General features: G+C 44.6%; 1 protein-coding gene across 1 annotated transcript in view; it reads left to right on the forward strand.

The window, feature by feature from the left end:
• Positions 1-12,663, forward strand: part of HSF2BP (heat shock transcription factor 2 binding protein) — a 169,767-nt gene that overhangs the window by 71,684 nt on the left and 85,420 nt on the right. Inside the window, exon 7 of the mRNA XM_004384865.2 lies at positions 7,046-7,163. Within this exon, the coding sequence (XP_004384922.1) occupies positions 7,046-7,163 (118 nt within the window). The remainder of the gene's footprint in view (positions 1-7,045; positions 7,164-12,663) is intronic.

Genomic DNA, 12,663 nt, shown 5'->3' on the forward strand with positions numbered 1-12,663 from the left:
TTCAGGATTGTTGATTCTCTGTTTGGCTTAGTTTTTCGGATCTTTGTTGTGGAGGGACGGCGTGGTGCTTCTGCCTAGACCGCCATCTTGCCGGAGACCAGGTTCTAGGAATTTTTTAAATTCCATCTTTGATTTATTCTGTTACCTGGTAGTTTTTAAGCGAGGTGTTAGTTAGTTTCTATGTATTAGATTTTTCCCCCCTTGTTCTTCTTGTTGTTGATTTCTACTTTTATAGCATTGTGATCAGAGAAGATGCTTTGTATTATTTCAGTGTTTTTCAATCTGTTGAGGCTTGCTTTGTGGCCTAAAAATGTGGTCTGTTCTGGAGAATGATATGTGGTCATTGGAGACGAATGTGTACTTTGCCACTGTTGGGTGAAATATTCTATATACGTCTGTGAGGTCGAATTGGTTGATTGTAGTATTTAGATCTTCTGTATCTTTGTTGAGTTTCTTTCTAGTTGTTTTGTCCTTCACCGAGAGTGTTGTGTTAAGGTATCCAAGTATTATTGTGGAAGTGTTCATTTCTCTTTTCAGTGCTGTAAGAGTTTATGTATTTTGGAGCTCTGTTGTAGGGTGTGTATATATTTACTATGGTTATGTCCTCTTGGTGGATTGACCCTTTAATCGTTATATAATCTCCTTCCTTGTCTTTTATAGTGGATTTTGCCTTAAAATCTATTTTATCAGAGATGAATATTGCCACTCCTGCTCTTTTTTGATTATTGTTTGCTTGATATATCTTTTTCCATTCTTTAAGATTTAGTTTATTTATATCTTTGTGTCTAAGGTGTGTCTCTTGCAGACAAACATATTGATGGGTTGTGTTTTTTCATCCATTCTGCCAGTCTCCATCTTTTTACTGGTGCATTTAGGCCATTTACATTCAGTGTGATTATTGATAGGTATGAGTTTATTGCTGTCATTTTGTTATGCTTTTTGTTTTTTTTTTTTGAGGTGTTGTTGGTTTCTTCGTTCCACTTACTTTTCTGTGCTGAGTTTTTGGTTTTTTTTTTTTATTGTGGCTTGTCTTTTCATTGTCTTCATTGTTTTTGGTTTTGTATGTACTGAGTCTTTATGGTTTTCTTCTTTTACATTTTGATGAGTAGGTTTGTTAACTTTCTTTGTGGTTACCCTAAGTTTAAAGCAGTAATTTATTTCTTGATATCGCCTTGACTTCTACTTCCTCTCCATATGGAAGTTCTAAGCCTTTGTTATACCCTTTATTCCCCCTTTATGTTTTGAAGTGGTCATCAATTACAGATTGACATCTCTGGTTTCCTGTTCTCCATCTTTTAGCTTTATTTCATTTCTGAGAGTTGTTTATCTGGGTTGATATTTGTCTGATGTTGTCATGTGTTTTAATCTCAGGTTGTTGTCTTATGTTGTTAGTTTTCTGTCTGAAGGACTCTAATATTCTTGTAAAGTTGGTGTGGTTTTTACAAATTCCCTTAATTTTTGTTTATCTGGAAATATCCTAATTTCACCATTGTATTTTAAGGATAATTTTGTTGGAGATATAAATCTTGGCTGGTAGTTTTTTTCTTTCGAGGTTTTATATATGTCATCCCATTGCCTTCTTTCCTGCATGGTTTCTGCTGAGTAATCAGAGCTTAGTCTTATCGATGCTTCTTTGTGGGTGATCTTTGGTTTTTCCTGAGCTGCTTTCAGAATTCTTTTTTTTTTAAATTGTATTTTAGGTGAAAGTTTACAGCTCAAGTTAATTTGTCATGCAAAAATTTACATGTGTATTGTTTTGTGACATTAGTTGCAGTCCCCACAATGTGACAGCACACTCCCACTTTCCACCCCGGGTTCCCTGTGTCCTTTCAATCAGTTCCTGTCCCTTCGTACCTTCTCATCCTGCCTCTGGACAAGAGCCGCCCATTTGATCTCATGTTTCTACTTGAACTAAGAAGCACACTCCTCACGTGTATTATTTTTTGTTTTATAGTTCTATCTATCTGTCTGAAGAGTGGGCTTCAGGAATGGTTTCAGTTCTGGGTTAACATAACATCTAGGGGCCGTAGTTTCAGGGATTCCTCCAGTCTCTGTCAGACTCAGAATCTTTTGAAGAAAGAATGTCTTTGGTTTTGGAAAGTTTGATTATGGGGTGTGTCATTGTTCTTCTTTTGGGATCTATGCTTTATGGGGTTTGTTGTGCTTCTTGTATGGTTAGCTTCCTGTCTGTCGCGATATTAAGAAAGTTTTCTGTCAGCAGTCCTTCAATAATTCTCCCTGTACTTTTTGTTGACTCTCCCCCTTTGGAATTCTGATCATGTGTAAGTTATTCCTCTTGATTGCATCCCACATAACTCTTAGGCTTTCTTAAATTCTTTTTTTTTTTTTTTTTTTATTCCTCAAACAGATTAGTTTCAAGGAATTTGTCTTCTGTTCTGCTGATCATGTCTTCCATTGTTTCACTTCTATTCCTAGGACTTTCCATTGAGTTGTTAATTTCTGAAATTTTATTGTTAAGCTTCTGAATTTCTAGTTGCTGTTTTTATGTGGTTCCCAAATGTCTATTTATTTTGTCATTTTGTTCTTTTATTGTTTTCCTGAATTCTTCTAGTGTTTTTGTCTGTGCTTTCCTTGGTTTTATCTGTGTTTTCCTGAATTCCTTTGAGGACCCTATACATAAGTCTTCTGAATTCCTTTTCAGGAAGTTCCATTACCTTTTCTTCCTCAGGGAGGATTTCTGGTTTTTTATGTTGGTTGCTTGCTAGGTCCATCTTGCCCTGCTTCTTTCGGTGGTTTGCTGTTTTGTCTTGTCTCCAGGACATTAAGGGGTTGTTGTATTTATTTTTCAATTGTATAATTGTTTGCTGGGTCCTGTTTTTGTTTTGATGATTCCTGGCAGGTGTGGCTGGTGTGCTGCTCTGGTCGCTGGACTGGTCTTGCTGGGGTGCTCCCTTTCTCTGGGTTGGTGGAGCGGCGGGTAGTTGTGGGAGCTTGGGTCTCTGTTTACTGGTCTTGCAGGGTGGCTGAAGGTGGGATGGCCAGGCTTTAGCCTCTGTCTGTCTTTGGTTTGGTGGTGCAGGAGCAGGGAGTGGTGCTCTTCTTGTAGGTAGAGCCACTGGTGTGGTGGGTGTGGTGGGCGAGTGGGGCGTAGTTGTTACCTCTTGCCAGTTGGGGGAGGTGTGGGTGGTAGATGGGGGCATCAGGCAGACGTGCCCATAGTCGCTCTACCTCCACCTCCTCCTGGGCAGGAGGAGGGAGGAAGGAACAGCAGGCGGATGCTTGCTCAGTCACACCACATCTGTCTGTGGCAGGGAGAGGGAGGAAGGTGAAGCGGGTGGATGCACATGCACCCACTCCTCTTCTGATTTGTGCTGGGTAGGGGGAGGGAGGAAAGGGCCTCAGGGGGGACGTGTGGGCAGTTGTGGCTCCTCTGCCCCTGGCTAGGGAAGTTGAGGGAGTCATTCCTGGTGGATGCGTGCATAGTGGTGCCGCTTCCTGTCAGGCAGGGGAGGGAGGAAGGGACTACGGGAGGATGTGCACACAGGCACAGCTCCTCTGCCCCTTGCCGGTCAGGTTAAGGGATGGAGTTGCTCCTGGCGGGTGTGCACACAGTGGTGCTACCTTGGGTCAGGTGGGGAGAGGGAAGAGAGGGTATAGGGGGATGCTGTGCACAGTTGTGGCTCCTCTGTCCCTCGCTGGGTAGGTTAAGGAAGAAAGTCGTGCCTGGCAGATGTGCACACGGTGGTGATGCCACCACCTCACGCCGGGTAGGGGGAAGGAGGAGGTAACAGCAGGCAGGCTCTCTCGCTGCCTCACCACCCCTGCCCTCCACTGAGCCCTTAGGGGAGTGTAAGTGGCAGGCGGGCGTACGCATGGGGGCATGCCTAGTCTCGCTTGTCAGGTGGGCAGGGGAAGGTAGTGGATGGGTTGGGTAGGGTAAGGGGGAAGAGGACAGGCTCGTGTTGTGGTCCCCAAGTCTGGCGAGGCAGTGGGGTATGGGACCCTTTGCTGCCTCCAATCCGGGGGATGGGGTGAAGGGGAGTGCATCCCTCTGGCCAGGATACGTGGGTGCCGGGGCACCTTGTGTCCGCTGCAGCCAGTGAGTGGGACCTGTCCTCTCTCAAGTGTGAGGAGAGGTGGCTGCCTGGGGACCAGTTGGATGGGAGAGCTCCTGTCGGCACTCAGTGGGTCCACTGCCTTGTGCACTCCACTCACCCCTGAGGTTGGGGGCCGCTGCTCCTGAGTATCTCCGGTTCTAGATGCCAGCGCCCTCCCTGTCTCTGCTTCATTCCATGTGTATCTGTAGAGTTTCTCTGTCCCTTTTGGGATCGTCATGAAGTCGCCTTGCTGTTTTCTTCACCCGGAATCACTGCTGGCTTTGTCCTAAAATGGCTGTGTTGGGCCGGGATGGCCGGCTGAGCTCCTCCATTCTGGGTTACTCCTCTTTCACTGCTTTCACTCACTTTTTCCTTCCAGCCGGTGTTCGATTCAGTTCTTAGACCTTCTTCTTTGATGTTCAGGGTTCCCAGATTGTTGTCTGCTTCTGTTTTGCTTAATTTTTTGGGTCTTAGGTGCAGGGGGATGTTATGGTGCCTCCATCTTGGCTCTGCCTCCATTAGGTTTTTTAAAACAGATAACATTAGGTGATGGCAGGGACTAGTGCAAGGGATTAATAGTCCTTTTCCTGTTTAGCTGGTTACACTTGGTTTAAGGCTTTCATTGACTTCAGCTTTAGATGGTATCGAGGAGGCTTAGGTAAAGATTGAGAAGAATCATTCTGGACTCTCTTGACCTTTCTCCATTTATTTTGCTGTGTCCATGGAATCTTTGGCCCACAAGGGTTCTAGGACTATAGTTAATCCTTTGGTTATTTCTTGAATCATACGTGGTACAGACAAATTAATATTCAGTTAAGCTATAATTTGATTGTGTACAGGAGAATTTTCTGGGAGTTCTAAAAATAATCTTTCTGCAGTACATTTCATCTGGCAATTCAGTTTGCAAAATACATCTCTTATCTATTAAATTTTGCAGGGGTTGTGCAACCCAGAGCAGAGAGAGTGTTCCTCATGGCCCCAGAGTAACAGTTACAGGTTAGCAGAAGTGAAAGATGCTGAGCGTCTTTCTTTCCTGAGTGAGCACTCTAGTGCTAAGGTGGAAATCTGAACAAATTGAAAGCACAGAACTGTGCTTTAGATAAGCTGTGGGACAGATGGGGAATTTCTCACTTGGAGCTGTTTGCTTCACGGTGGACCAACAGGTTATAGCAGGTCATAGCGCTCGGTGGAAAGTGAAACTGCACCCGCATGCCTTGCCATTCTTTTTCTGAGACTGGGCTTCCCCACAGTGGGGCATGTTCACTCCAGGAGGACCTTATCTAACCTGAGTGGGAGGCAAGCTTGCGGGTAAGGGCACGGCAGATTGTAAGCAAGATGGGAACATCTCCCAGGAGTTACTTTGATGCTACCAAGGAGGAGGATGGGCTCACCTCTGTCATGCAGCCCTCAGGTCACAGGCCACCTCTCTCTAACCTGGCTTCTCACCACAGAAGCCCCATCAACCCACAGTGGAAACGAGACTGAATTCTCGGAGCCACTTCCCGGCGGGACTGGGCATTCCCTCCTCCCAGGAGAACTGACTCACCTGTGAGGGGCTTTCCGTAAACAGTTCACAAAGATAGAATCCCCAGATTGGGATTACCCATGGCCCTTGTCCCTTCCCCAAACCTGACAGCTGGAGAGGTGAACTAATAAGAGACCTACCACAGCTACCCCAGGCAAATACAAGGCAACAAAAACCAAAAGACAAAACAGGGTCACAGTATTAATATCAAAAGAAATGTATATAGTTGCTGATTTTCCTTACCCCAAAAAGAAACCCTGCTCCCTTAGCTGTCACTACCCCACCCCCCACCCCCCAGCCTTACCGCCTACCCCTCAGTCTCCCAGGCCTAAAAACAAAACAAAAACCAAACCCGTTGCCGTCCACTTGATTCCGACTTCAAGTGACCCTGTAGGACATAGTAGAACTGCCTTACAGGGTTTCCTAGGCTGTAATCTTTATGGGTACAGACTGCCACATTTTTCTCCCTCGGAGTGGCTGCTGGATTTGAACTGCTGACCTTTTGGTTAGCAGCCGAGTGCTTAACCACTGTGCCACCAGGGCTCCTAGCCTTTTCTGGATGTTTCGTATAAGTGGAATCATACGGTGTGTGACCTTTTGTGACTAACTTCTTTCATTTAACGGTGTTTTCAACACCATCTATGTTGTAGCATTATCAGAACTTCATATCTTTTTATTGCCAAATATTCCATTGTATGGCTATACCATATTGTATTTATCCAGTCATCAGTTGATGGACATTTGGGTTATTTCCACTTTTTGGCTATTGTAAATAATGCTGCTGTGAACATTGGTGTACAAGGTTTTACATGAACATATGTTTCCATTTCTCTTGGCAGTTCCACCTAGGAGTAGAGTTGCTTCGTCATATGGAAACTCTTTGTTTAACTGTTCGAGGAACTGCCAGACTGTTCTCTAAAGAAGCTACATCATTTTATGTTCTCTTTAGCAGTGTGTGAGTTTTTTCAGAATCCATTTTCATACCCTCTTGTTTGACCTCATGTGATTTCAGTTTGCTTTTGTGATTAAAAGTCATTAGCAAGTACTAACGGGATTGAAGGCAGATTTTAGGGTCATTGTTCCTGGATATGATAATCAGCCTTCACCTTACGTTTGGATCCTGACTGCCCACAACTGTTGGGTCTGTGTACGCTGGGAGCCTGGTGTCCACTCACAGTGCTCTGGTCAGGGTGCAGACGTGCTCAAGTGAACATACTGTGTCCCGTTACGGAGGCATTTGCTAATCCCAGTGGACGTTACTCACTGATTTAGCAACATGTTGTGGTTGGCGGTCTTCTGGGCTATCAACTCTGTGATAAAACCACATTTTAATGCCTTCTTTGCTCTTCTGTGTTTTCACTAGGTCTGTTAGAGAAACAGCAACAAATACCCAGTTCTGGACAGACTTCTAGATGCTGATGTAACTGCAATTTTGACACTTCATTTTGTCTCTCTACTGCAGATGTGGCTGCCATAGCCTGTGGCCGCGAATTCTTGGTGAACTCCAGCCGGGTGCTCTTGGACACCATACTGCAGCTTCTGGGGGACTTGAAGCCAGGACAGTGCACCAAACTCAAAGTGTATGCTGTTTGTTTTATAAGAAAGCTAATGGTTATTCTCAGAGTATTTGGAATATGCCGATTTGGCCCTCTTTTCAAGTAAACTCAGAAAATTTGGCAATGGTTCTAAAAAACAGAAGAAGCAAATTGCCTGGAGAATTAAGGGGCACACTGTCTATTAAATACTATTTTGGAAAAAAATGTAAACAAAAGGAATGCCGTCAACTTAGAGCAATCAGTGAGTTCCAAATGCTATCGAGTGACACTTCAGGGTTATATTAATTATCTCAAAATGCACTTAAATTTAGTTCTTTTCAATAAAGTTACGTGCACGAAATGCAAATAATTGCAATAGTCATGTGATGAATTCTCTGCTAAGGGCAGAACAGTGCAAAGCAGTACATTTTTATTCACTTATTTTGACAGGGCTGCAATAAACAGATCACATTCCAATGAAAAATTTTTACCACGATGCAATGTATGCAGCAGGCGTTTCTGACCCTTTCCTCATCCTTGCTTTGTCCCGGAGCCTCCCTGCAAAGAATGCAGGATGGGGTGAGATACCTGCCACATATATTGCTTGGATTAAAAAACAGACAAACCAACCCTAAAACTCAAGTTGTGATGGTTTGTTTTGGGATGGCAGCCATTTTGCTGCCATTGCTGCATCAGAGCGGCGTGTACAGCGTACAGTGGAAACACAGGAGGGCCACGTGCCGCACTGAGAGCCAGGACATGCTTCCCTGGGGGAAGAAGGCACCTCTCAGCCGTGATGTTAGGGCAGGTATGACGAAACCAGGTGATTGCAGGGTGAGGAGCACCCCAAGAAGCAGGAATAGACCGTGCAGAGGAGCAGGTTTAGGCCTGAAGACGGTAAGGGCAGGCCTCCTGGCGTCAGGATTGTTGCCGTGGGCGGCGGGCGGCTGCCGTCCTCAGAATGAGGTTGTTGAGCACTTGCCATGTGTGGTCACTGTTCCCAGTGCCGATGTGTGTTGTTTAGTGCCCCCACCTCCCCATGGGCTAGGCGTTGTTGTTACCTCCATTTTACAGATGAGGAAACTGAGGGACAGAGAAGTTAACACATCTTGCTCAGGGTCACAAAACCATTCATTGACAGGGCCAGAAAATGAACTTGTGTAGTCTGGATCGAGACACCAAATCTGAGTAATTTGAGAAAATCAAAATGTCTTTCTACCAAGTAGCTTGTTTCTGTTCCCATTGGGTACTTGTAGATAGAATGCTGTAATATTATTTTTATCAGAGACTGAGGAAATGTAGAAATAAAATGATAGCTGATTCAGCAATGTTTTTGTAGCACTCACGCTGTTTTTAACTGCTGGGCTAGTCCTTGGCCCCAAGAAACTCATAGTCTGGGGAGAAAGGTAGCTCAAACAGAATTAATTGCACTACCATGCTATATGTTAGCATGGGTGTATGCCGCATGCTTAATGAACACCGAGGAAGATACACCGAATTGTGCTCAGACGTCAGGGAAGTCGCCTCAGAGGAAGTGATGTTTGGGTAACCTTGAAGAAAACCTCAGTAGGCGTGGTAGAAGGAGGTAAGGAGGCTGGAAGCGTTTGCCATGCAAGCGAAATTTATTTGCAAAGAAGCAAAAGAATGAATTTTGTTTGAGGGCACCCAAGTATTTGGGTTATCAGGAGGGATCAGTCCCTGGAGAAGGACCTCATGCTTGGTAAAGTAGAGGGTCAGTGAGAAAGAGGAAGACCCTCAACGAGATGGATTGTAACAGTGGGCTCAAGCATAACAACGACTGTGAGGATGGCGCAGGACCGGGCGGTGTTTCATTCTGTTGTACATGGGGTCGCTATCAGTTGGAACCACTCAGCAGCACCCAACAACAACAACAGCAGCAACACCAAGGGTTTGGATGTGGTTGAGGAGCAGTCGTGTGTGTGTCTTTCATGTATTTGCCATTACAGGCGTGTGGGGTCATGTAGGGGCCTTAGTATGTTGTGCCAAGGAGATGGTTTTATCCTGTAGGTAATGGAAACCTTTGAAAGATATTAAGCAGGGATTAATGTGATCATGTGTGAATTTCAGAAAATGGAAATTATTAATTATTAATATAATAAAATTATTAACCTTAATTATTAATCTTATACATTAGAATTTATAAATTATTATATTTATAGAAAATAACTCTCTGGGCACAGTGTGGAAGATGAATTAGCTGGAGATGAGGCTGAGAGACCAGGTGGAGAGTTTATTTCAGTAGCTCTGTGTTGTAAATGTTATTTCTGTACTTAAGTCATTGGCTTGCCCCATGGAGAATTCTAATCCCCATCAGGACTGTTCTGCCCTAAAGGAGTTAGAACAGTTGTTGCAGTTGCGCTAATGGTTTGCCTTGAGCTAACGTGGCAGTGACTTCCTAGCTTAGAGTAGGCTTCTGTTCGGGCATTGGTATCTTCCAGTCTGTGCAGATGAACCCAGTCTGTAGTACCTGCTCTGCAGCCTAGTCTTTGTAAAACCTGGATTTAAATGGTCAACTCCAGCAGTAATCCTTCAGTAATCGTTCACATTCATGGATCATCTGGCAAAACTGCCGGAGACTGGTGGCAAAGTCAGGAACTTCTTAAGAGGGGTTCATAGAATATGATCATTTAAAAGTCAGCATATAATGAAATTTCATAGTAAATTACCTGTAGAAAAATACCCAGAATTTCTAAGTTCTTATTTTTTTATAGCTTTCTTTGCACCTGAAATCGTGTGAGGCTGTCAAAAAAACACCCCAAAGGCTATTACTGCTGCTGGTACAGCAAACAGCAGGCTTTGTGTTTGTGAGTCTTAGGTGATAACACGGATATTTTAAATACATGTTTGAGAACTCATCCAAGTGGAGCCCAATATCCTTGGTTCTTTTTCCCCCTCCCTTTTGCTTTGTGGAAAGTTTCCTTCTTTATATATATAACTTTATGGAAAGGTACCCGTCCAGCGCCCTGCAGCATCCTTATGGCATGCAGAGCAGGAGCATGACGTCCTTCTCCAGCTCTGTCCCCGTCTCCTCTGAAGGCCCTGGCTCCTGCTACCCTGCTTGTTTCTGTTGGTCCCTGCCCTTACTGTCTTTCTATGACACCTGTGAGGCACATGTGTTCTTTCAGCTCTTATGTTATCATCCTGGCCCCCGATGGTTCATCTCGATGTCCCTTTACAAATGACCTTAATTTTGGACCAAGACGTCTGATTCAGCCTGACCCAGTGACCCCGACTCCCGGAGCTGCAGGCTATGAAAGTGACCATCTGGAAGCCCCAGTTGTTCTCCATCTTGGCCTCAAATTTCTTAACACTTAGCACCACACTTCCAGGTCTTAAGCAGTCTTTCTTGCTTCTTCTCTCATCTACCATCCGTTTTGGGCCTTGCCCCTCCTTGTTCCTGCTGCTGCGTGGTATTACCTCTTCCCCTTTACCCTCCTTCTTCCTCCACGGATAGATCTGTCCCTTCTCAGTCCCCCGCACGCTGGCTCCCAGCATTCTGCAAGAGGTGTAGGTTGCCGTGACTGGCGCTCCCAGGAGGTTATCTTGGGCTTGGAGTGGACCTCACTATGCTTGTACTCTTTGCTTACTTTAGGTTTGCCCTTTGCTTTGGGCTTTGCCTTGACTCAGATCTTATGTTTGCTGAACTGCTTTTAGAACGGACCTCCAGCATGTTCTGTTTTTGCTTTCACAGTTCTCGCTAGACAAAACCTGTCTCCAGGAAACACGATGAAGAGTTGATCTCCCACTTCTGCCCTGCCAAGTCTTGCCCACTGTCCCCTCTCCCTTGTGGGGCAGGGTTTCTCATCCTTAGCCCTATTGACATTTTGAGCCAGATAATTCTTTATGGTGGGGGGCTGCCCTGTACATCGTGGAGTGTTGAGCAGCACCCCTGGCCTCTCCCCCCTAAATGCTGGTAGCACCCCTTCTTCCAGTTGTGACTACCAAAAATGTCTTCAGACATTGCCAAATGTCCCCTGGTGGGCAGAACTGTCCCTGGCTGAGAACCACTGCCCTGGGGCATTAATACTCACGCTCTCCTAGAGTTCTGATGAGGCTTCAGGAGGTGTCTAGTTTCTTCAGCCAGATCTGGAGGTACCCATGTCCCACAAAGGTTTTGTGTGTCACTGTCCCCTTGAGGGCTCATGTGTAAGGCGCCGGCCTGTGACTATGTAGAGATCCAGGGTCCAGCATGTCTGGTGTCATAGACTGAACTGTGTCTTCTCAAAATATCTGTCAACTTGGCTGGGTCATAATTCCCAGTATTGTATGATTGTGTACCATTTTGTCATCTGATGTGACTTCCTTATGTGTTGTAAACTCTATCACTGTGATGTAATACGATGGATTAGTGGCAGTTATACTGATGAGGTCTACAAGATTAGATAGTATCTTAAGCCAGTCTCTTTTGAGGTATAAAGGGGAGAAGTGAGTAGAGACACATGGGAACCTCACACCACCGAGAAAGCAGTGCCAGGAGCAGAGCGTGTCCTTTGGACCTGAGGTTCCTACGCTGAGATGCTCTCAGACCAAGGGAAGACTGATGCATCACAAGGAACTTCCTCCAGAGCCGACAGAGAGAGAAAGTCTTCTCCTGGAGCTGATGCCCTGAATTTGGACTTGTAGCCTACTGGACTGTGAGAGAATAAATTTCTCTTTGTTAAAGCCATCTGCTTGTGGTATTTCCTTTATAGCAAAGACATGGGGATCTTTCAGGGCTGTTGCATTCCCTCAGAAACCACACCAGGCATTAGAGCACTAAGTGAAGTGTGCTGATGTAGAAAAATAGCTTGACTGAGGCGTAGTGACTATACGATAAACTGCACATACTTAATGTGAACAATTTGTTAAGTTTTGATGTGTACCCCTGTGAAGCCATCACTATTATCAAGATAATGAACCTACCCATCACCCCTAAAAGTTTAATCTCTTCCCCCAGCCCTTCCCAGCCCAACCCCTGTCCTCTGGCAACTGATCTACTTTCTGTTACTAAACATTAGTTTGCATTTCCTAGTATTCTATGTAAAGCTTTTTTGGGTTGGGGGGTCTACTCTCACACAGTATGAGTATTTGATATTCATCTGTGTTGTAGCACGTATCAGTAGTTCATTCCTTTTCCTTGCCAAGTTGTATTCAGTTGTGTAGGTACACATAGTTTGTATGCATAGGTGCGGGCTGTGACGGTGTCCATCTGGAATTTGTTGTTATCACAACCTAACTTTTGGGTTTTTCTGATTTTGAGTTATTACAGATAAAGCTGCTAGGAGCATTTGTGAACAACTCTTTATATGGACATGCACTTATATTTCTCTTGGGTAAATACCTAGGCGTGGAATGACTGGATCATATTGTGGGTATGTATTTAATTTTTTAAGAAAATGCCAAACTGTTTTCCAAAGAGGTTATACTGTTTTACATTCCCACCATCAGTACATAAGAATTTCAGTTCCTCTACATACTTGCCAATTCTTGGTATGATATCGCATTATGATTTTAGTTTGAAAATTTCTGTAATGACTAATGATGC

The sequence above is a fragment of the Trichechus manatus genome, unplaced genomic scaffold, assembly GCF_000243295.1.
Source record: "Trichechus manatus latirostris isolate Lorelei unplaced genomic scaffold, TriManLat1.0 scaffold00128, whole genome shotgun sequence".
NCBI lineage: Eukaryota > Metazoa > Chordata > Mammalia > Sirenia > Trichechidae > Trichechus > Trichechus manatus.